General features: G+C 36.5%; 2 protein-coding genes across 2 annotated transcripts in view; one reads left to right on the plus strand and one right to left on the minus strand.

Moving 5' to 3' along the window:
• Positions 1-12,082, plus strand: part of THOC1 (THO complex subunit 1) — a 52,677-nt gene extending 40,595 nt beyond the window's left edge. Inside the window, exons 13-21 of the mRNA XM_047828772.1 lie at positions 1,174-1,240; positions 1,439-1,489; positions 1,581-1,651; positions 2,511-2,606; positions 3,181-3,246; positions 7,188-7,271; positions 9,980-10,127; positions 10,855-10,930; positions 11,671-12,082. Of these exons, the coding sequence (XP_047684728.1) occupies positions 1,174-1,240; positions 1,439-1,489; positions 1,581-1,651; positions 2,511-2,606; positions 3,181-3,246; positions 7,188-7,271; positions 9,980-10,127; positions 10,855-10,930; positions 11,671-11,966 (955 nt within the window). The 3' untranslated portion in view covers positions 11,967-12,082. The remainder of the gene's footprint in view (positions 1-1,173; positions 1,241-1,438; positions 1,490-1,580; positions 1,652-2,510; positions 2,607-3,180; positions 3,247-7,187; positions 7,272-9,979; positions 10,128-10,854; positions 10,931-11,670) is intronic.
• A 2,249-nt stretch (positions 12,083-14,331) lies between these two features.
• The window catches only part of USP14 (ubiquitin specific peptidase 14), a 48,257-nt gene continuing 37,893 nt past the window's right edge, over positions 14,332-24,695 (minus strand). The window contains exons 11-16 of the mRNA XM_047828773.1: positions 22,203-22,268; positions 21,962-22,054; positions 20,004-20,132; positions 16,227-16,287; positions 15,732-15,839; positions 14,332-15,084 (exon numbers count right to left, since the gene is read on the minus strand). Coding sequence (XP_047684729.1) covers positions 14,933-15,084; positions 15,732-15,839; positions 16,227-16,287; positions 20,004-20,132; positions 21,962-22,054; positions 22,203-22,268 — 609 coding nt within the window. The 3' untranslated portion in view covers positions 14,332-14,932. The remainder of the gene's footprint in view (positions 15,085-15,731; positions 15,840-16,226; positions 16,288-20,003; positions 20,133-21,961; positions 22,055-22,202; positions 22,269-24,695) is intronic.

A 24,695-nucleotide genomic window follows, 5' to 3' on the forward strand; every position in this document is an offset into this window, starting at 1 on the left:
TGTGGGTGCAGGTCTCTCTGTTCCAGACATCCACTGTTCCCCTTTCACCTCACTCAGACCTTCTCCAAGCCTGATTTGCAAAGTAAATCCATAATACTTCTCTCACAAGATGTGGAGCTGTCTTAAGCCTTTAGAACTCAAAAGAATAAAGTAAATCTTTGAAGCACAGAGGAGTTCCAGTTTCTTTGGAGTTTCAGAAAACCTGATCAGTTCCTCTACTTCCTGAGTACCTCCACCTGCAGCACAGACCACTTCCTCTTGTCCTATCCATAACTCAAGTAGAGTTCATCATTACTCAATGGCACTTCTAAGCTGCAAAGCAGTGTTGTATTTATTAGTTGTGTGAAGACTGTGTCTTCACTACCTGCTGGCTTTGAATCCCGCTTTCATCAATCACTATGTGCAGTTCAGCCCTTTCAGGCTTTTGATTTTAATATAACAAATAGCAAGTACTCAAAAATGTTATTTTTTTTATCCTGCTATTGTTGAGTTTTAATATAGTTTGGTGGAAAGATCAAGGACTTTGGAGCCAGACCTAGGTTTGAATTCAAGCTTTGTTGTCTTGGGCAAATCACTGAGCCTTTATGGCCTCTGTTGAATACACACACATCCTCATTCTAGAATTAAATGAATAATGTGTGTAAAGTGCTCAGATCCTGGCACAGTAGTCTTACCACTATTTACTGGCTGGCAGTAAAGCACCTACTGCATAGTGAGAGCCTAATTAATGGCACCCATTAACACTTTGGGTCTGCCTTCACCCTTCTCTAGGGGTGGATTTTTTTTTTATTCATTGTGTTTTGATTGCCTTTTAAAGAAATGTAGCATGCTTTATCTGGATGTGCACCATGTAGAAGAATATGTTAATATTGTCTCAGAGGTTTTCATTCCACATTAAATTTATTTTAGGAAACCTTCATTGCTCTGTTCATAGTTAATCAGATTGAGTGTTCTCCTTTATACACCTTCATGTCTTCAATTCTGATCATCTTAAGTGAAGTGCAAGAATTTTCTCTTATAATCCTATTCATATCTTGGTAACTTCTGACACTGTTTACAGTCTGGTTAACTTATCTGTTATAGGCCTTGGGTTTTTACAAGATAGTATATAAGCCTTAAAATTGAATACACATTGCTGTAACTTAAGTGTGCTTTTATTGCTTTGTTTCCTAGTTCAAACTATGTTTTAACTGATGAGCAATCACTGTGGATTGAAGATACTACAAAATCAGTTTATCAAGTAAGTTCAACATGCAACAAACCCATGATTGAACAAAATGGAAATTTAGAATTTTCTTTGTTTCAGCCCCAAATAGGAAAATAAGGATAAAGTTAAGCTCAGGTACAAGATCACAAACACTTCTTGGTTCCCTGCCTACAAACCACACCTATGATGCAGAAAGTTGTTGAAAGCTTAGTATATTCTTTCTAATCACAGCTACTATCTGAAAACCCCCCCGATGGAGAAAGATTTTCAAAGATGGTAGAGGTATGTGTTTTATATTTACATAGTCTTCGTAGCACCAAATAGAATTTCAAAGGTCTTCATTATATAAATATAATTTCTTTGTTTTTCCCAGCATATATTAAACACTGAAGAAAACTGGAACTCGTGGAAAAATGAAGGCTGCCCAAGTTTTGTGAAAGAAAGGTAAATATATACGCATCTCAAGCAATATGAGAAAGGTATTTCAAAATATCATTTGACATTATTTCACATTATGGATATATGTATATGTGTATTACATATTAAAAAGTGTAAGTAGAACTGTATAAGAATACAACCATTTTGGGGCATCTGAGTAGTTCAGTCACTTAAGGGTCCGACTTTGGTTCAGGTCATAATCTCATGGCTCATGAATTTGGGCCCCACATCAGGCTCTGTGCTAACAGCTCAGAGCCTGGAGCCTGCTTTGGATTCTGTGTCTCCCTCTCGCTCTTTCCCTCCCCTGCTCATGGTCTGTCTGTCTCTCTCTCTCTCTCTCTCTCTCTCAAATACATATTTATTGAAATAAATAAATGAATTAACAAGAATATAATCATTTTGATTTATTTCTTTTTTTAATTTATTTTTATTTTGAGGGAGAGAGAGCGTGAGCAGGCAGGGGAGGGGCAGGGAGGGAGAGAGAGAATCCCAGCTGTGTCAGCACAGAGCTCAACATGAACCCAGAAACCATGAGATCATGACCCGAGCTGAAATCTAGTCAGATGCTTAACCAACTGAGCCTTGCAGTTACCCCTGATTTACTTCTAGTTGAATTTTTCACCTTAGATTTCTTGTCATTAAGTTCCCAGAACAAATTATTATTATTATTTTTAAAATGCTATATATATCCACTCCTTGCAATTTGTTCCCTGGTGTGGGATTTTTGTCTTCTAATGATTGTTTTATAATAATATGAAGCTTTGATGTTTTTATGGGAAGAAAACAAGAAATGAATTTTCTTTTACATTAAACACTTTTATGTGTGCTATCCATTTGTAAGTCCAGTGTGTTTTGTTCACCACAGAACATCAGACACCAAGCCAACAAGAGTAGCTCGCAAGAGAACGGCACCAGAGGACTTCCTAGGGAAAGGACCCAACAAAAAGATTCTAATGGGAAAGTAGGTTAACCTTAATACCATCTCCTATGTGGGATGGTATGTTTTTTTTATATTTTGAAGATGTTACTGTAAGCACTCTCCAGTTTTTGTGTTTTTCAAGTTTTTTGTGTTTGGTGCATACATAGATGACTAAAGCAGACCACACACTGTCCATCTCGATGGCCCATTACATGGACTCATGCAGATAGATAAGCTTCCATTTTGTTTCTTGCTCCCAAAATCCATGGCTCTAGGCTATGCCATTTTTTTCCATGTCATAGACAATACAGTCGCTGTTAGAATGATCCAGCTCATTTCCAGCTGCTGTAAGGTACCACAATCCTTCAGTTTCTTTTACTTTCCAGTTAATTATTCATTGCTTTATACTCTACTTGAATATTTTTAGAAAAAACAAACGATTGTAATCATTAAATATATGCTTATATAGAAAATTTGCTAAATAGCAAAATTTAACGAAGAAATTAAAACTCATTCTGTCACCACCTAAAAATTCACTGTTTAAGTATTTTTTACAATTTTAAGGCATATGAGGATGATGTCCATAAAAAAATGTATTTATGTGTCTGTTTTGTAGTGAGGAGTTAACAAGGCTTTGGAATCTCTGTCCTGATAACATGGAAGCTTGCAAATCAGAGACAAGGCAAGTTTAAAATGTTTCACATGAAGTATTGCTTTTCTCACATGTCAAGTGAATGAAATGAATTTATTGTGTTGACTTTGGCACAGCAGAGTATGGTTTCCCATCATGAAACACCTAGAAGCACTGGCAGAATAATTTTAGAAATCACAAGGCAATACAAATGCATAAAAGAAGAGGGAACTGAAAACTGAAGTATGAGCTAATATGGTTACTTCTAGCTGAGAAATTTGCAAATGATTTCCACTTTGGGGAGCCAGGGAACTTGGGTTGTAAGAGCTACAGAACGACAGAAGGTAAGGCCTTAGGCCGGCACACATTTGCAACTGAGTTTCCCTTGAATAAATTTCAGGCCTTTGAAGCACTGCACTGAACATAAAAGAACAGATTAAGGAAGAAGGATTTGCTCACTGGCACAGGAACAAGCTTGTCCATTTCTACCTGGGGTATAGGTGAAAAGGAAAAAGTACTCCCCGAGAAATTATAACAAGTCTACTGTCATGCAGTCCTACAATTTAAATTTATCCTACCTGCAGTTCAAAGGAACCCCCAAGTTAAGGGTGAATTAAAATGTCTCAGTCTGATGATAAAAATCTTTCTGGAGGTCACACCTTCAACCTAAGCCATACAAGGATCCTCCAGATAAAGTCTGATAAGATAACCATCCACACTAAAACATTCGAGAAAACAACCTACCATGAGAAAGAATCAGCAGATAGAACAACAGAACTTAGACAACCACTTCAGGTAATAAAACCATCAGGTAAATACAACCTACCATGAGAAAGAATCAGCAGATAGAACAACAGAACTTAGACAACCACTTCAGGTAATAAAACCATCAGGTAAATACAGCTTAAAATAAGTATATTTAAGATAGCTAAAGACATAAAAGAAGGAATTAATTTTAAAAAGGAACATGACACTCTGAAAAAGGACCAAGCAAATTTGAAAAAACAAATAATCTAGCAATAGACACAGGTGGAAATAAGAATTAATGATTAAGAAATCACCCAGAACAGTAAAAGGGATCAAGAGTTAGAAAATACGAAAGAATAAAAATCAACCACAGAATGAGGAAATAGAGAATGAGAAAGAGACCATAATGAAGATAATGACTGAGGATTTTTCAGAACTGAGAATAGGCATAAATTCTTAGGTTCAAGTACAAGTCTTAAGTAGGATAAACAAAATAAATCCATATTTCTACATATTGTTGTAAAATCACCCAAGAGAAAAACCAGACTACCTGCAAAAAAAATAAAATTAGACTGACAGCTGACTTTAAGAACAAAACAAACCAGAATGAGTGTTAAGAGAAGTTATCAACCCAGAATTCTGTAACAAGTTACAGTAGATCAATCAGGAAGGAGTGATTGAGAAGTAAAGTTACTTTCAGATTAAAACAATATATTATCAACAGTCCTTACTAAAAAAGCTGTCAAGGAAATAGAACCCAGAAACACTGAGTAAATTACAAGAAGGATTGCTATTCAAAGACATTGGTAAACATGAATAAATCTCATCAAGAATTCACTGTATAAAACAATAGTAATTACTATTTGGGGATTATTTTAAAAAGTAGAACTAACATTTGATAAAAGTAACAGGGAGTGATCAGAAGAATTAAAGAATGTTACAGATGAAGGTAGAGATAGTAACTAGACTTCCAGTAAAACACGCTTGTTAAGTATGTAAAACAAATAGAATGTGTAACTTTGAAATGACGATACAAGGAAATATGAAAGATTCAAGCAATCAAATAAAAATAGGCAAGGAGGAAAAGCCACATAAGAAACACGTAATGGAAAGCATAAAATTATACAGTTAAAAGAAATTCACATATAACAATAAATGGAAATGGACTTCCTAGTTCAAAGATATTAGTCAGTATATATTTTTTATTATTTTGAGAAAGAGAGAAACAGCAAGTTGGGGGGGGCGGCGGTTGGTAGGGCAGAGAAAGAGGGAGAGAGAGAATCCCAAGCAGGTGGAGCCAGAACTGCGAGATCATGACCTAAGCCAAAGTTAGATGCTTAACCAAAAGAGCCATCCAGGCACCCCTAGAAGTTAGTGTTCTATTTTAAAAGTCCATCTATATGTTGTTTATAAGAAACACCTTAAACATAAGGATATGGAAGGGTTGAAACTAAAAAAATATATGTATGATGTATGACAAATGACAATTAGTTATATGGATATCAGATAGAGTTTTAAAGGCAGAAAGCATTATTAAAAATAACGACAATCACTGCATAAAGGTAAAAAATGCATCAGAAATACATAGATCTTCTAAACCTTGTTTCTAAAGAAATAAGTCTAAATAAGGATTAACCAGCTCACAACCTTGACACTTCATTTTGACACTTCTACAAAATGTTTTACTAGAATTTTGATACTAAATACTTTCAGTATTTAATAAGAAGGGTAAGAAAAACTTTGGATTTAACAAGACAGCAAGCTTAGTCTTACAGACAACACAAATGCATTTGAATTATATGTGAATAACAAAATGTATTTTAAAAGCTTTCACATACTTTTTAATAACTCCAGAATCAAAGAAGAAATCATAACGTAAATTAGAAAACACAGAATTAAATGGTAAAAAGTATTATAGATTTAAACTTTGGAGAAATAGAAAATAGAAATTTACGACCTTAAATGTTTATAGTTTTTTAAAAATCTGAAATTTAACTCAGTTAACTGAAAATTAAGAATCCAGCAATGGGGGTGCCTGGGTGGCTCAGTCAGTTAAGTGTCTGACTTTGGCTCAGGTCATGATCTCAATTTGCTCTGTCTCTGTCTCAGAAATAAACATTAAAAAAAATTTTTTTTTTTTAAGATGTGTTCTAATCAGACCCTTGAATCTTATTTGCTTGACTATCAAAATCTTCTAAAAACAAATTCAGTGGGGCACCTGGGTGGCTCATTCAGTTGAGCATCTGATTTCGGCTCAAGTCATGATCTCACAAGTTTGTGAGTTCAAGACCCACATTGGGCTCTGTGCTGACACCTCAGAGCCTGGAGCCTGTTTCAGGTTCTGTGTGTGTGTGTCTCTCTCTCTCTCAAAAATAAACATTAGAACAAAATTTTTAAATCAAAAAAACAAATTCAAGAAAGATGCCATTAAAAACCAACCATGCTATCATGGTTACTATCTAAAATAAGCTCAAAGTTAAACTCTTCAAATTTTAGTATGGTATGGTTATTAGTGTGGGTTTTATTAATTCTGGTTTAAGGAAAAAACATCCTTGGATATGGACATTTGGATGTGAAATTTTCCTCCTTGCTGGGGAAATTCAAATGTTATTAAACCCCAGGCTCCCCCTGTGACTAGTAACATTACAGTGTAGAGTCCAGTGACTGTGTTAGATGGAATACAGTATATGGTAACATTGCAATACCACACTGCCCCTCTTTATTATCCTCTTTGAGAAGTTTAGTTTTGAGTCATTTACCTTTTTTTTAAGTTTATCTTGAGAGTGTACACATGTGCGTGAGCAGGGGAGGAGCAGAGAGAATCGCAAGCAGGCTCTGTGCTCACAGAGCTCATTCCCATGAACTGCGGGGCTCATTCCCATGAACTGCGAGATCACGACTTGAGCTGAACCCGAGAGGCAGACACTTAAACGACTGAGCCACTCAGGTGCCCAGAGTCCTTCACCTCCTTAAAAATATGAGTTCCTGGGGTACCTATGTGGCCCAGTTGGTTAAGTGTCCAACTTCGGCTCAAGTCACGATCTCACGGTTTGTGGGTTTGCACCCAGCGTTGGGCTCTGTGCTGACAGCTCGGAGCCTGAGCCTAAAATTTTTTTAATCTGAGTTCCTAAGTAATATAACTAACACAAGTGTGGGTAATATGAGAATCTTTCATTGCCATCATTTTATGATTATTTATTATTAGAACACACATGATCCTCACTAGGTATTTTTATAACACCTAGGGAATACATGCCAACTTTGGAGGAATTCTTTGAAGAAGCCATTGAACAGGCAGACCCTGAAAACATGGTTGAAAATGAATACAAGTAAGTAATGTTCCTCATGAGCTAACATTCCACAGTATTTTTTTAGGAATTGTAAGTACACCAGAACACTAATTAAGAGACATGGCTGTTAGGGCAGTACTTTTCCTCATAGGGGAGTTTACGTGCCAAGTTCACATTAGCACACGTCCTGATTTCAATGACCATGCCCACTAACAAGCAAGACACAGAATCATACCTGTTTCAGAAAATAAGCACAATCCCTTTGGACCCCCCCACCTCCCTTCAACCATCCTCTTTTCTTTGTTCCCCTTCAAATCAGAGTCTCCCAAAAGGCATAGATAACCGTTGCTTCATTTCCTCACCTCCCATTCCCTTGTCAGCTCACTGCTGCTGGGCTGTCTCCCTGTCCCTCCACTGAAATCACTCGTCGAGGTCACGGTGTCTTGTTTTGACCTCCCAGCAGCATTCACCACTGGTCTCTCCCTCCCTAGATAGTGTGTTCTTCTCTGGACATCCAGCAAACTCCACTCCTGCCTGTTTTCCTTCCTGCCTCGCTGCATCTCACCTGGCTCCCCATCCTCTACCTAACTCAACAAATTTTGGAGTAACTTCAGGACTCAGTCATGGCTCCATCATGTAAATCTAGGCAATACCACACAGCACTGTGGTTTTAAATCGGCACTTTGGTGTCATGATTTAAGGACAAGGACCCTCGTGTCAGACTGTCTGCGTTCCAATCCCAAGACAGTGTCTCCTACTGGCTAGGCTGCTACAGCTACTATAGCACCCCTCTGCCTGTGTCCTCATTGTTAGATAGTAATAATACCCACTCTACAGGGTTATTCTGACGATTAAATAAAATGGTTCACTTTGAACCACACAGGTCATGTATTTAGCACACAGTAAATAGAGTGCTGTGGCTGACGTGACCTTATGACTAGTTAACGAGTTAGTTACTGTAATCTCTTAACTAGTGATGCTCCGGTCAGTTCTCCAGAAGAATTGTGATCTTTAAACTCCTGCTTAAAATTTTCCCATGACTGCATATTAAAATTAGGATGAAATCCAAATTCCTTACCTGGATCTAAAAGACTTCAGTCTGACTCCTCCCCCTCCAGCCACATCTCCTCCTCCTCCTCATTTTCTCTCTGTTCTAACCATACCAACTAGGGTTCGGTTCTTCACCTCAAAGGTTTTTCTATCTCAGGGCCTTTGCACTTGCTATTATGTTTGCTTGAAACTTCTCCCCCAGGTATTCCCATGGCTTGTGGTCTTATTTCATATCTCTTCTCAGATTACTGCCTCAGGGCAGTTTTCCCTGGCCCAGAAGCTCCACCCCCCCCCCCCCCCATCAGAAATTCTCACTTTTCTTGGTTTTCTCATCCTTACCACTGTCTGAGCTTCTTACACCTTGTGTTTATCAATAATAATGATGCATTCACATTTACTGTGTGTCAGGTACTCCCTAGGCACTTAACATATATACCTCTAAAGTAGAAACTGCTCTTCTCTCCGTTTTACAGTTAAAGAAAGTGAGGCGAAGCGTGTATTGAATACATTGAATAATGTATTGAAGTTCTTATCTAGTAAATGACAGAGCCAGGAAAATCACTCTGGCCTCAGGGCCCTGCCGTTAACTGCAGCACTAGTGTCTTGAGGGCTCCGTGACCCTGAGTGCCGAGTTCAAGTATTTGTTGAATGAATGTGATAGTTCTCCAAGAACCTTAAGAACCTGAATGGTATGTATGGATTTCTGGAGAATAAAGTTTGTATTTATGACTGGCAGGATTTTGAAAATGTGTAAAAGATTCAAATTGTTTAAATGGGAATGTGTCCGAGAAGTAGACTGGTTCCCTGTTCAGGCAGAGCCCTGTAGCATGGCATTAACTTAGCAAGACCATGGTATCGGAGTAGCTTTGCAAGTACCAGCACATGTTAAAAGTAGAGGCTCATTTGTAAGAGAGGACTAAAGAAATCAGCTTGCTACTCTTAAGAACTTGGGGGGGGGAACTGCCAAATGACTTGCAAAAACTCACAACCAGAATACATTTGTGTTCTAGATTCTTCTGCAGCTTGGCTGTTTCTGGAACATTATCTTTAGAATTTGAGGTTTCCATTTCTCACCTTACTGTGTACAACCCACTGCTGTCCTTCGTAACAGTTCATGGATTCTCTTCTTGCATCATTGCTTATTGTGTTGGCTGTTCAAGGTTTCCCTTTTAGTTTTGGAGCCATTTTTCTTCACTGGGTTTGGTATTAAGCAAACTAAAACTCAGATGTTATATAAATGGAAAATAACATTGGATTAAGTTTATGTGGTCAAAACTCAGCCGTTGAATTTATAAAATATTCTGAAATTCACACCTGTAGGTGGCATTGACAGTATGGACATCAATTTACTGAACATAGTAAACCTTATCGTGAATTTTTTTTCCTAAATATATAGATGATTACTGTCCGGCACATAGAACATCTAGTTATTACTATACAAATTGACTTAATCTTAAGTAAAATGTGTATAAACTTTTCAAATGTGTTTGCTGCATATGAACCTGTCTCATCGGATTCTGCTGGTTTCTAGTATTATAAGTGAACTGCATACTGAGAAGGTCCTTAGGAATAAGATCAAAATGAAAAGAATGGTGCCTTCAGCTATTTAGAGTATAGAATTTCACATGGTAAGTTATATTAGAAGGCATATAGAAATAAAAAAACATAAATTATAAGATGGACATCTCTTTTCATAGGGCTGTGAACAATTCAAATTATGGTTGGAGAGCCCTGAGACTACTAGCACGGAGAAGCCCTCACTTCTTCCAGCCAACCAACCAGCAGTTTAAAAGTTTGCCAGAATATCTTGAAAACATGGTAATAAAGCTAGCAAAGGAATTACCAGTAAGTAATACAGATGAATTTTTTCATATTCTTTAGGTGATGTTATCTAAAATGATTATCACGATTTGAGCAAAGAAGCTGAATATACAGCTTATCATGTGGAAAAAAATAATGATCTACAAACCCCCATTTTTAGAATAAGGAAAAATATGAGTATATATTTATAGGAAGAACATAAATTGATAAAGTATCCTAAATTACATGCTGTATAAAAAATGTATTAAAGTCCACAATACTTTGGTTAAACTATCATTCCACCTGTAAACTCAGACATGCAATTTTTCCTGTTTGCCAATGCACTTTTATCAAACAGGATCTGAGGGTAGCAGTAGGCATCTTGGCCTATCTTTCTACTCTGTTCTCTTTTCTAATACAAGTTTCTCGTATTACTACAACTCAAAAATTTTTAAGAACACGGTTGCTCCCCTGGTTTTCCCCAGCCCACTGTTACTGTACTAAGATATTTGCAAATCATTATACTTTTTATTGGCTTCCTTCTTCCCAGGTTGGGGGCAGGGGGAGTCTTTCTCATTCTCAGATCTTACCGTCCACTCCAAGTTAACACCATCCCATTTGTGATCCTCACCTGCCATTCCCATTTAATATGCTCAAGGATAAAGTTCTGGGTCCTCTATTTGGAAACTCAACCATTCCTGTCTAACCTGAAAGTATCCCCAGGTATTTTACAAGTCAGTATTCTTTGAAACATTCTTCTTCCTCATTTTAGCCTCCTTCTGAAGAAATAAAAACAGGTGAGGATGAAGATGAGGAAGATAATGATGCTTTACTGAAGGAAAATGAAAGTAAGAATTGAATTTTCTTGGCTATTTTACAAAATTGGAAAAGATTGGGGTTCTTTGTTGAGAGGTACGTTATTTGATCTACTTCTCAACTTCTACCACTTATCTCAGCTGTTTCTTATAGTGAGGAATTTTAAACATTGTTTGACAACTTGTAATTCAAATATTACATTTTATGCAATAAAAATGTGGAAGTGACGGGAAGGAAGGTACTTACATTTGAAGGCGACCCATACTTGTTAATTTTGACAGGGATTGGGGTGGTTAGAAGGGAGCACCTGGTTTCAGGGGAGGCCTTCATAATGACACTAGAGGCAACAGCTTTAACTTTAAAAGAAGTATTGAGGGGCGCCTGGGTGGCTCAGTGGCTTCAGCATCTGACTCTTGAATTAGGCTCAGGTCATGACCCTAGGGTCATGCGATCGAGCCCTGTGTCAGGCTCCACGTTGAGCATGGAGCCTGCTTGAGATGCTCTCTGCCCCTCTCCCCTGCTTGTGCTTTTTCTGTCCTTCACGCTCTAAAATTTAAAAAAATAAAAGAAATACTGATTTCCTAGTGATCATGACTGTAAGAACAATATTCACCCCACAGAAAATATAGAAAGGAATTGTTTTACTTTTAAAACAAAGCTTATGAAAGGTGATTAATATTTCAGTGGCCCCGTAACTTCCCAGTTCTGTTGTACTTTGAATTGTACATGTCCTCATACTTTGTACGTAATTTACATTTTGTGTGTTTTCTAGGCCCTGATGTCCGGCGAGACAAACCTGTGACAGGGGAACAAATAGAAGTATTTGCCAACAAGCTGGGCGAACAATGGAAGATCCTGGCTCCTTACTTGGAAATGAAAGACTCGGAAATTAGACAGATTGAGTGTGACAGCGAAGATATGAAGATGAGAGCTAAGCAGCTACTAGTCGCCTGGCAAGATCAAGAGGGAGTACATGCAACGCCTGAGAATCTGATGAATGCACTGAACAAGTCCGGATTAAGTGACCTTGCAGAAAGTCTAACTAATGACAATGAGACAAATAGTTAGCTTCTTTTTCCTTCATTTTTTTTTTTTTTTATTAAAACTGTGATAAGATTTTGTTACCAAGCAGCATTTGATAAGAGGTCCAATGGTTTTGGTAAACAATAAACATTTTTATAACAGTTGTTGTACAGTTGGCTGGTGCTCCAAGAACAAAAGAACACATTGGCTCTTGATGACTGACCTCAGGGTTTCAGAAGGGAGTAGGATGGGAAATGGCCAAAATAAAGTGACCTCAAGGTCAAGTATCTTTGTTAAATATTTATAATGAAGTCAGTAAGCAATATTTAGGGAGCATGGTGTTTCCTAAGATATATGCCAGATTAGATTCCTGCATGCCATTAGTAGTTACAAAATTTAATGTGCTGTTCTGAAAATCCCAGAATGACTTTGTGAAACCATATGACTGCTCTATTCTCATTCATTTGTGCTTTAAAGCAGAGGATCAGCAAACAGTGGTCCATTTTCCATCTGTTTTTACAAGTAAAATTTCATCAGCACAGATGCCGATTCCTTTAAGTATGACCTATGGCTCCTTTCATGCTACAACACAGTTAAGTAGCCACAACAAAGATTATGGCCTGCAAAACCTAAAATAATTTACCATCCACCCTACACATTACAGAAAATGTTTACCTTATTTCTTTTAAAGTTGGAGGTTGGCAAAGTCTAAAACCTAGTCTTTTTAGCTTTACAAAAATTATTTAACCTCTTTACTTAAAATAGACATTTATACTTCAGGGACTATTGTGAAGTTTGAGATGTATTATGTGAATGCAATCTATAAACAGCAAAGCACTATGTAGTAATGGCTGGAGTTACTACTATCTATTAGTTACTAGCAACCAGAAAGATAGTTACTACCATCTATTTCCCACGTAAGTATTAGGTCATCACTGTTCATTTGTTTTGAATCCTGAAAGGCTACTAAGTGCTTATTACACCATAAATGTTCTTGCTTGGGCTTAACGTCCCTAGCTAGTCCCAGCAGTGATACAGCACAGCTGTACTATCAAAAGGGCCTCAGTGCTCATGGCACAGCATACAAGGCACACTCAAGAATCAAGACATTTTCTGGTCTACTCTCCCTTCTCAAAAATCTTATATGCAAGGCTGAACTCTAAAATAACCTTATTTAAAACACTGATATAAGTCCCAATTTCTTATACTTAAAAAAATCTTTGGAATAATGCTTATTTGGATCAAGTAAGATGAAACCAATTTTATAACAATTAAGGAATTACAATTTTAAAATTCTAACTCCATACAAGACCTACTTTGTTCTAAACCTACCTCACCTGATCCAGTAGCTACAGCATCCTGCAAATCAGAAATGTGAATTCTAATTGCTAAATTTATGTCCTCAAAATTGTTCAGACCAAGACAGAATAAAAACTGCAGTCACAAGCCTCATGGCAATATCTAGGAATCCTTACCATTCTTATGGTATATGGTCTCCTCCTCCCCATTCTAGTCTGTACCCTCTTCCAAGGCAAAGGGAATAATGACTGCCAATAATTACCATTTAGCTGAAGAAGCTATTTACAAGTAAGTTTCCCTGAAACGCTTATTTTATCCCGTCTCTGATTTTATCATATTGTTCAAAGTTTAGAGGAAAATGGCCATTATTCTCTAGGAAACTAGTAGTTATCGGTGCTGTGCTCTGCAGAGCATTAAAACAGCCTAAGATCAGGCATTTCATGATAATCCCCCAAACTTCATTTTACATACCTAACTCAAAACCAGAGACTAATTAGCTAATTTTCTATCTTTGTCTAGCAATCAATCAAGGCTCTTAAAGATGAGGAACTAATTAGAATGTGTTAAAACGTAAGAAACCTACCATACTGAAACACCACATATTCTTGGTATTTTTACCATCACTTTAAAAGTCACTATTAAATTCTGAGATAGACATGGAGATTTGGGGAACAGATGAAAGTAAAAACAATTGAGCCAAGGAAAAGAGCAATAAACGTCATTGCAGTCAGCATCCAAAGAACTCCATTACTTTTACAACTTTATATTTCTTTTAAACAATATAATGTGAGGAGGCAAAAAAAAGATATCATTTTTTAAATGGATGCTTAACAGCAGAATAAGACTAACCATCTGCAGAAACTGTATAGTATTACATATTACCTAAACTCAACCCAAGCTCCAACACTCAGTAGACAAAAGACTTGAGGTCAGAAGCTGTTAGTCCCTCCTTTTTTTTTTTTTTTTTATTAAATATCCTCATTTTCTAAAAATAAGCAACCAGAGCTTGTCAACTTTTTTTTTTTAAAGGTTGATGACTACAAAACCATTGCAAAGTTAAATATACAAACCATAGTACAGAGAGACACAGTAATAAATGTATAATCAAATGTACTATTACTGATCACAATTTATTTTAAAGTCATGAAAAGCCAGCAACAGTCAGGCTGGACAAATACTTGATTGTACCCATGTTTCCATGGGATGTGGGCAGCAGCACTGAGTAACACAATGAGAAAAACACTTACTTCCTTTCTACCTTCCTGGTAAAATTTTTGTTAGATAAGGCAAAGGATGGGCAGCTATGAATCACCGGTGGTTTGAACCATGCAAGAACAACAACAAAGAGTAATAGGTGTGCAATAAACATCTGATTGCTGAATCCTGGGCTGAAAAAGGGAGAAAAAACTTATCACAGAAGGTAATGGTTGAAAGGCATTTTCAGATGAGAATTTTTAAAAATTAATGCAAGAAATAAGCTTTTAAAAAATATCTTCCTGCAACCTTTATACAGGGGAGCACAGTCCAAAGGCAATTTTCTTTATTCTGTAATTTTTTTTAGGTTGATCCACAGAGTGGTCTGCTTCCACCCTCTTTTGTTCCACACGAGGGGATACACATAAAACCACCTAAATAGCTTCTGCTAAAGCTCTGGATTATAGAAATGATCAACAAATAACATTTATTTCACACCTAAACATAAATAGCTAAAATTACTGTTCACTTTCCTCTTCCATTATTTCAACTCTGCGAGGCCCATACAGTAATACATATGCTATATGCCAGTCTCCACCACCAGAAAGCCGCAAGATATCCTCTGGTGTCACGATGCTGACCTTATCATCATCAAACTTAATCCACTCATCTGAAGAACAAGAGAAGAAAATGAAATTAATATCCTAGAGGATTTTCTCAGTTTCATTTCAAAAAAAAGTACGGAGTAATTTTAGGCTAAGTAGTATTCTATCTATCATACTAACAGTTTTCCAAGTGTAGTCCAGGGACTACTCTGGTTCATTTTCAGCGATACCATAAAAGTCACAATTATTGTCGTAACACTATTAAAGCATTAGTTGCTGTTTTGCCCTCATTCTCTCAAGTGTGCTTTGGAATTTTCCAGAAGTCACAGAAGATGTGTGATAAAGCAACAGACAAAATGCAGAAACAGTTAAGAGGATCCAGCTGTCTCCTATCAAGCCAGACAAAACAGACCTACAAAATCAAATCAGTACTATTTCTCTTGCTATTTTTTGTTTTGGAAAATAGTTATTTTTAGGTTATTTGTGTGATGTTTTTTTATTTTATTACTGTCAGTTTTCACTGAATTAATTTCTCAGTAAATATTAGGAGAATCCTTAAAAGCAAAAGCTCTTTGTGGACCTCAAAAATTAAGAATGTAAAATGGTTCTAAAACCAAAAAGTTTAAAAACCACTGGGTTACAAAATTTGTACTAAATAAACTGTTAACATAATTAACAACTGGGAAAACAAAAAAACAACAACAATCCTTACCTTGTTTCCTTTTTACCCATGATACATAATGGCCTGAAGAGCTAGACCTTCCCTGATGTGTTAACACTGCTTGCAAATCATAGTATCCACAATTATTGGAGCCAATATCTAAAAAAACGTAAATCCAACATTAGACAATGAATAGGTGCTTTCTCAAGCTAGGTAAGCAAGCAAGAAGTCTGATGGTTAGTCTAGAGAAGTACTACTCTATTATTAGAATTCAGTAAGACACTACTGTTCAAAATTAAGGATTTATGAAAGATATTTTATGAAGTATGGTAGTATTCACAGAACTAATGCCAAAAGACTGATTTTTACTGTGTCTAAGGCACATTATATTTTAAGAAATCTGACTTTTTTTAAAGCATGCTATCTGAAAAAATTCCTAAGTGCCAATACAATAATTTTACCTTCAACACACACACACACACACACACACACACACACACACACACAACACAGTAGTAACTCAACTGAAGTTATTTTTCCACTTACCATCAGCAAAAGAAAAAGGTTCATATTTAACTTCTTTCTGGGGACTACTCTTTTTGTCACTCTGAGGAGAAAAAAATTTAACTTTAAATCATGATATTGGAAATAAAATTTATATTCTCCAATAAGTACTCATTTCCACAAATATTTACTGACTACAATACAAAACAAAGTATACAAAATGTAGTCTACCTTACAATTTACTAAAACGATATAACTATAGTTAACAAAACTGTAAACCCAAAGAATCTACACTCCAGCAATACAATCTTGTATGTATAGTAACAGACCCTCTGACCAACTATAAGCCACTAAACCTAGAGCACAGCAGTGAATAGAGCAGTACAGATAAACTGTTCTAGAACACAGAAGGAAAACCCAAGTCTATATTTTAATCAAAATACTATCAAACCACATAGGATAAGAAAAAAAAAACGGTTATATCAATAAAACAGGAAAGTCAAATTGCTGCAACATTAAAGCTACTAAGACATGATCACCTGCTCAAATGAACTGAATCTTAGTTTAAATGAACTAAGCTCTTTAATTCAGCAAATATTTACCTAATATCAAAACACAGGATTTACTACTTTAGACAAAAGGTTTATAGTGGGAACTCTCCCTGCCTCAGCCCATTTCAGTGTGTAATACAAAAATTAAATTTATCTAGGCATATGGACACACATTTCTTGAGAACTGTAATGCTAATGAACACAATGCAAGCAGTTTAAAGATAGGTGGAACAACAAGAAGTCAAAGGATCCTACAACAAAAAAGTGGCAATTAGGTCAACCATTCCTTTTAATGGAATTAAAATTTAATATTGAGAGTAACCATAGGAAAAGCTACAGAAAGAAAATCATTTTTTAAGTTATAGCTAAATTAGAAATCTATCATATGTTCAAGTAACCACAAGGCAATAAAGGGAAATGAAAAACAGAACAAAGAGAAAGCAAAATATAACAGATTTAAGAAATCAGTAATATATTAAATGTAAATGGTCTAGAGGCGGCTAGGTGGCTCAGTCGGTTAAGCGTCAGACTTTGGCTCAGGTCATGAACTCACAGTTAGTGAGTTCGAGTCCTGCATTAGGCTCTGCATGACAACAGAGCCTGCTCAGATCCTCTGTCTCCCTCTCTCTCTCTGCCCCTCCCCTGTGCTTGTGCTCTCTCTCAAAAATAAACTTTAAAAAAATGTTTTAATGTAAATGGTCTAAATATACCAATAAGAAGAGATTAACAGAGTGTCTTAAAAAATCATGACCCAACTAACTCTATGGTGTCTACAAGAAACTCCTCAAATATAACTATATAGGCAAATTTAAAGTAAAAGAAAAGATATCATGAAAACATTAACAAAAACAAAGCAACGGTGGCAATAGTACTGTCAGATAAAGTAGACTTCAGAGCAAAGAAAATTACCAGGGGCAGAAAGTGACAGTGCATAATATAAAGGGGTCACTCCACCAAGAATACTTAGCAATCCTAAAGGTGCAGGCACCAAATAACAGAGCTACAAAACCTGCACATCAAAAGCTGACAGAACTGAATGGAGAAACACATAAAACCACAATTTTAGCTTCCTCACTCTCAACAATTGATAGAGCAACATCACCATCAACCAACTGAATCTAATGAACATCCAAAGAACACATTCCATTCAACAACAACAGAATGCAAATTGTTTTTCAGGTACCCATGGAATATATATCATAGCTAAAGGGAGGGAGAAAATTTTGGAAGCCATGTATCTGACAAACAATTCATATCTATAATATAAAGAACTCCCAGAGCGTCTGGTTGGTTCAGTCAGGTAAGCATCTGACTCTTGATTTTGTCTCAGGTCATGATCTCATGGTTCATGAGATCGAGCCCCAAATCAGGCTCTGGACTGACAGTGCAGAGCCTGCTTGGGATTCTCACTCCCCCCTCTCTCCGTCTGCCTCTCCTCTGCTTGTGCTCCCTCTCTCAAAATAAATAAGTAAACATTAAAAACCATATATACAGGGCACCTGGGTGGCTGAGTTGAGCATCTGACTTCAGTTCAGGTCATGATCTTGTGATTTCTGAGCCCTGCGTTGGGCTCTGTGCTGACAGCTCAGAGCCTGGAGCCTGCTTTGGATTGTGTGTCCCCCTCTCTCTGCCCCTCCCCCACTTACTGTCTCTCCCTCTCTCAAAAATAAATGTTAAAAAATTTTTTTTTTATACACACACACACACACACACACACCACACACCTACACATAAAGAACTCTCAAAATTCAAGAGTAAAAAATAGCACAATTAGAAAATGAGAAGACATGAAAAGACATTTCACCAAAGAGGAAATACAGATAGCAAATAAATACATGAAGACACAGTCAATATCAGCCCTTAGGAAAATGCAAATTAAAAGCCACAATGAGATATTGCTGCAAACCTATACAAGGCTAAAATAAAGAATAGTGACACCACCAAATTCTGGCCAAGACTGAAGAAAGTGGATCAGTCATATGCTATTGATAGGCATCTAAAATGGTACAGCCTCTAGGGAAAACATTTGAGTTTCTTAAAAAACGAAATGTACAACTACCATGCAATCCAGCAACTGTGCTCCTGGGTAATTATTCCTAGAGAAATGAAAATTTATCTTCACACTGAAACTGGTACAGGAATGCTTATGGTAGCTTTATTCACAATAAACAACCCAGCTATCAATAGTTAAACTGTGGTATACGCATACCATGGAATACTCTTCAGCAACTCTACAAAATGACCTGGACTAATTTCCAAAGAATTATGCTGAGAAAAGAATCTCAAAGGTTACATACTACATGATTCCATTTATATAATGATCTTGAAATGACAAAATTACAGGAACGGAGAAAAGTCAACAGTTGCCAGGAATTGAGGAGGTAGGGGCCAAGGGAAAGTGGGTTTGGCCACAAGGGGGCAAGTATGCAGAAACTTTGGTTGATGAAAATGTACTGCATCTAGACTGTATTAATGTCAATTTCCAGGTTATGATACTGTATTATCGTTTTGAAAGATGTTACCACAGGGGAAACTTGGTAAAAGGTATTTGAATCTCTTCGTATTAGTTCTTTTTAACTGCATGTGATTCTACAATTATCTCAAAATAAAGCTTAATGTTTAAAAATAAAAGCATTTAATACACATACAGTAGTAATTTGTAGAAGAATTTAATTTTAAACTTGATATACAATATCACACTAGAAATCTCTCGTTACCAGGAAAGATGTTTTTCATAATGAAAAAAAAAAAAAAAGAATCCAACACACAGTTCAGCTGTACCTTATCTGAACCTAAAATAATACAACTTATTAAATACAAAGTCTAAGATTGTGATTTTAGCAGTTAAAGGCAGGCACACCAGCAGCACCTAAAAGATACAACTTAGTTGTCACAGTAGGCATAAATGAGCCAATACTCTACAACATGAATTCCATCTTAAAATAGAGATAATTCCATGACTTACAAGGAAAACAATAAAATACACTAAAAACACTAGGCAAGATTTTATGTAAAGTACTTTGAGGTGATAAAAGAACTTTAAGCTTAAGCTACATAGTACAGGGAAAAAATATTAGGGCTTATTCTACCATAAAGGGCCCATACACCATAACTAGAGTTCTTTTTCTTACACTAAAATATACCCAAAACTTTTGTGAATAGAGAAAACAGAGGTTCATCCATTTCTACTAAGAGATTAACGATAACAAAGTAATTGTTGAACAAAGATTAAAATATCAAAATGAGAAAATCAGCAATGAGAACCTACTGTCTTTGGCTGCTGATTCACTTTTTTATCTTCTAGATCCTTGAATTTTGATCGAAAAGAGACCATTTTCTCCTGAAGTTCTGGTGTACATAGTTCGTACACGTCCAACATAAGAGGAAATTTAACATCCTATATACAAACCAAGAAAAAAAATGTGTAAACACTTATAAAGGTAGTTATTAAAAATATCTATAACACTTTTATAGTAGTACTTTCATAATCAAAAGAAGTTGAAAATAAAATTTATAAAAATCACTTGCAAACCTATGCAGCTGAAAACATCACAGTGCTTATTTTCAATCTGGTCCTAATTTTCCTTTTTAAATAGGCTCCATGCCTAACTTGGGGCTTGAATGCAGGATGCTAAAATCAAGAGTCACATGCTCTACCAACTAAGCCAGCCAGGCACCTGGGTCCTAACTTTTTAAGGTAAAAAAAAAAAAAAATTTTTACTTTTTTCCCCCCCAATATTCTAACCCATAACATTAACCACAGAGGAGTTACCAAAATTTACATGACAAAAGAAGCATTTCAAAAACATTAGATCAGGGGCACCTGGACAGCTCAGTCAGTTAAGCGTCCAACTTCAGCTCAGGTTATAATCTCACGATTTGTGGATTTGAGCCCTACATCGGGTTCTACGCTCTCAGCTCAGAGCCTGGAGCCCGCTTTGATTGTGTTTCTCCCTCTCTCTCTCTCTGCCCCTCCCCTGCTTGTGCGTGCTCTTGCTCTCTCAAAATAAACTTTCAAAAAAAAAAAAAAATTAGATCAGTTGCTGTGAAAATAATTGACACTTATAATGGACAATGGAAATCAATTTACAAATGGGGTCACTTAATGACTCTTTGTAACTTGAAATATTCCTTTACACAGAAATAAGTGGTACAGTTTAATAACTAAATATTAATACATATTTATAGTTAACACTAGTAAATACTTCCAACTACATTTGACCCTATCATGTAACACTAAGTATATCTAAAATTGTATTAAGAATTTCAGCTGTCTCCCAAGGATCAAGGACTGTGGATATGTAGCAGAGCTATAGTTCCATAAAACAGTTCTTAAGGCTGGCTCTCACTGAAGAGATTATAATTACTGCACTAGAGAGTGTAGTGTGTTATAATACTGCTGGGTCAGTATCTATGGAGTTGAGGATCTGCTCTAGAGCAGTGTTTCTGGGAGAGTGAAGGGCAACCATCAGAATTAACTGGGAATCTTTCAAAAAATTGTAAGACCTCAGGGCCTACTTCAATCAAATGCTGTGGGTGCTGGTGGTAAAAATCAGGCATGTGTATGACTGATTTAAAAGAAAAAGGATAGGGGCACCTGGGTGGCGCAGTCGGTTAAGCGTCCGACTTCAGACAGGTCACGATCTCGCGGTCCGTGAGTTCGAGCCCTGCGTCAGGCTCTGGGCTGATGGCTCAGAGCCTGGAGCCTGTTTCCGATTCTGTGTCTCCCTCTCTCTCTGCCCCTCCCCCGTTCATGCTCTGTCTCTCTCTGTCCCAAAAATAAATAAACGTTGAAAAAAAAAAATTAAAAGAAAAAGGATAGGGGCGCTTGGGTGGCTCAGTCGGTTGAGTGTCCAACTTCGGCTCAGGTCATGATCTCGAGGTTCACGGGTTCAAGCCCCGTGTCGGGCTCTGTGCTGACAACTCAGCCTGGAGCCTGCTTCAATTCTGTGTCTCCCTCTCTTTCTGCCCCTCCCACACTCACGCTCTGTCTGTCTCTCTCTCCCTCAAAAATATAAATAAACACACAAAAAAAATTTCTTTAAGAAAAAGGACAATAGATAATTCCAATACACAGTCTTGGTTAATTAAGAACCACTTATCTAATGTTAATAACTTCCCTTACAGTATTTTGAAGTTTATCCCTAAAGGAATAAAGAAACCTTTAAGTCAGGGATTTCTATCAAAGAATTACAATATTTTATTATACTGAAGCTCATTACTAACCTTAAGAACTTTAGCATTCACAGATTCCTTCTCTTTATAAAAAAATCGAACCATCTGAATAGTCAAGTAAGCAGGTAGTCGGCTGATCTTAGACTGAGGAGAAAAAATAAAGAAATCCTATCACATGCAAATAACACACAAGTTTTTAATTCCTTGGTTTGGTACAAAGACTGGGTAACATTAATTAACTGGAAACCTTTCATCAAAATGGATTCAATTTCAAAAGGAATGCACAACTTACAGATTTGATGTATAAAGCATTTCTTTGCAATGTCGGAGACTGTTTGGTGATTTCTTCCTGAAGTCGCTATAAAAAAAAAACAAAAAACGAACATAACAGAAGACCAAACATTTTTAGTTTTAAAATTTTTTTTCTGCAATACAGAATCACACTTTTTTTTTTAAATAAGTTCTATGCCCAAAGTGGGAATTGAACTCGTGACCTTGGGGATCCAGAATCACATGCCAGGGGTGACTGGGTGGTTCAGTCGGTTAAGCGTAAGACTTCGGCTCAGGTCATGATCTCACAGTTTGTGAGTTCAAGCCCCACGTCGGGCTCTGTGCTGATAGCTCAGGGCCTGGAGGCTGCTTCAGATTCTGTGTCTCCCTCTCTCTCTGCCCCTCCCCTGCTCACACTCTGTCTCTGTCTCTCAATAATAAACAAACATTAAAAAAATTTTTTTTTTTTAATTTTTTTTTTAAACATTTATTTTTCTTTTATTTTTGAGACAGAGAGAGACAGAGCATGAACGGGAGAGGGCCAAAGAGAGAGGGAGACACAGAATCCAAAGCAGGCTCCAGGCTCTGAGCTGTCAGGACAGAGCCCAAAGCGGGGCTAGAACTCACAGAGCGGGTCGAAGTCAGACGCCCAACCGACTGAGCCACCCAGGTGCCCCTAAAAAAAAAAAAAAAAAAAAAAAAAAAAAAAAAAAAAAAAAAAAGAATCACATGCCAGCCAGGCACCCCTGAAATCTACTTTTAATTCTGTTAGACAACATATGAACATGGATTTATACCACCGAAAAATTATCTAAATGAAAGCAATGTACAAAGGCCTTTAGATTTGGTTCAGTTCTGAAAAGGCATCAAATAATTTATACTAGTGTGAACTCCTCAGAATGTAAATAACGTTTGAAGTTTTTAAATTGTGACCCAAATGTTGCTCATATTCTGAGTTTACACTGTATTTTATATAATATAAAAAAAGCCTTTTATGGCTTCTGTCTACATACAATCAGAATACTCCTATTAAAGGACAATTAAGAAAATGTAGAGAATCCTTGTTCTTTATGCTTTATGTATAAAAACCTTCCAGAACCAATTACTATTAAATATGAGAAAAGTCATCACAGAGAAAACCTGTTAATCTAACATATGTGGAAAGCCACTTTACATATCTTAACTATCATGCCTGCTTTTCCATTTCTTACAGCCTATGTGATGCTCAGCAAGGCAGCTACCCCTCTGCACATCATATGGAAATGATAACAACAACCACATATATATCATAGTGCTGTTAGAATTACATGAGTCAGAAGGTGTAGAAAACATGCACAACCATTTGGCATGTATTCTATGTTCAATAAACATTAGTTACTATTATTGTTCAGATCAAAAAAACACTAATGTGCTCTGCTTCATAAGAACATTTAATATACAAGACATTTAAGTTAAAACAATTTACTGTTAATGTTTACTATAAAATTACTTATGTAAAATATTTTCTTAATTTTTAAACATTACTAATCATATTACAAAAGGAATCCCCATGTAGCTTTTTAACACTTAATCAAGTTTGTTCATCAGCAAAAATGGTAAAGAAATATGGAGCCAAATTACTCTAGAATAATCAGAACAAACGATAATAAAGCATCTAAAAAACAGGCAACATGGGGCGCCTGAGTGGCTCAGTTGGTTAAGCGTCTGACTCTTAATTTCAGCTCAGATCATGATCTCATGGTTCGTGGGTTTGAGCCCTATGTCAGGCTCTGTGCTGGTAGTGCGAAGCCTGCTTGGAATTCTGTCTCCCTCTCTCTGCCTCTCTCTCTCTCAATAAATAAGTACACATTTTTTAGAAATTATTATAAAAATGGGCAAGACAATACAGTATCTGAAAAATACATGCTTTTCAAGAAAGCATATCTGGCATGATGTTATTCATCAGGTAAGCTATATGAATTATCAATCCACTATCATCTAGAAGAGCCAAGCACATTTAGCTTTTCCAGAATTTTATAAAATTATGAAGAAAATATCGTCCTGGAGAGTTCCTGCCAAAACATTCCATTCCCTTCTACACTCTCCAATTACATTTATACTGCATTTGATGCCTTGAAACTTGCACATCATGATTTATTATAGGACTCTTAGGAGTTAGCTATTATTTGTAAGCTTTTAAAATAAACTTCTCTTAAAAGCCATTAGGCCTCATTACAACTCCCCTTCAGTATCACAGAGCAGAGAATATTAGTATTTGCCTCTTATGTCCACATTTACCAACCCCTTCCCTAGCCAATCTTATCCCAAACTATAGATGGGAACTCCCTGATGACAAATGATCTTGTTTATCAATGCAATCCCTGCCTCAATTCATTGCCTATCTTCAAGACATGTACATACTTCCCAAACCAAATCAAAGCACTAAATTAGCAAGCAAAACTGTTAAATTTTATCAATCTTCTCATTAAAGCATACATTCTATAATATGGAAATGGTGAAAGAGTACTAACTGGAT

This window comes from Prionailurus viverrinus, chromosome D3 (assembly GCF_022837055.1).
Source record: "Prionailurus viverrinus isolate Anna chromosome D3, UM_Priviv_1.0, whole genome shotgun sequence".
NCBI lineage: Eukaryota > Metazoa > Chordata > Mammalia > Carnivora > Felidae > Prionailurus > Prionailurus viverrinus.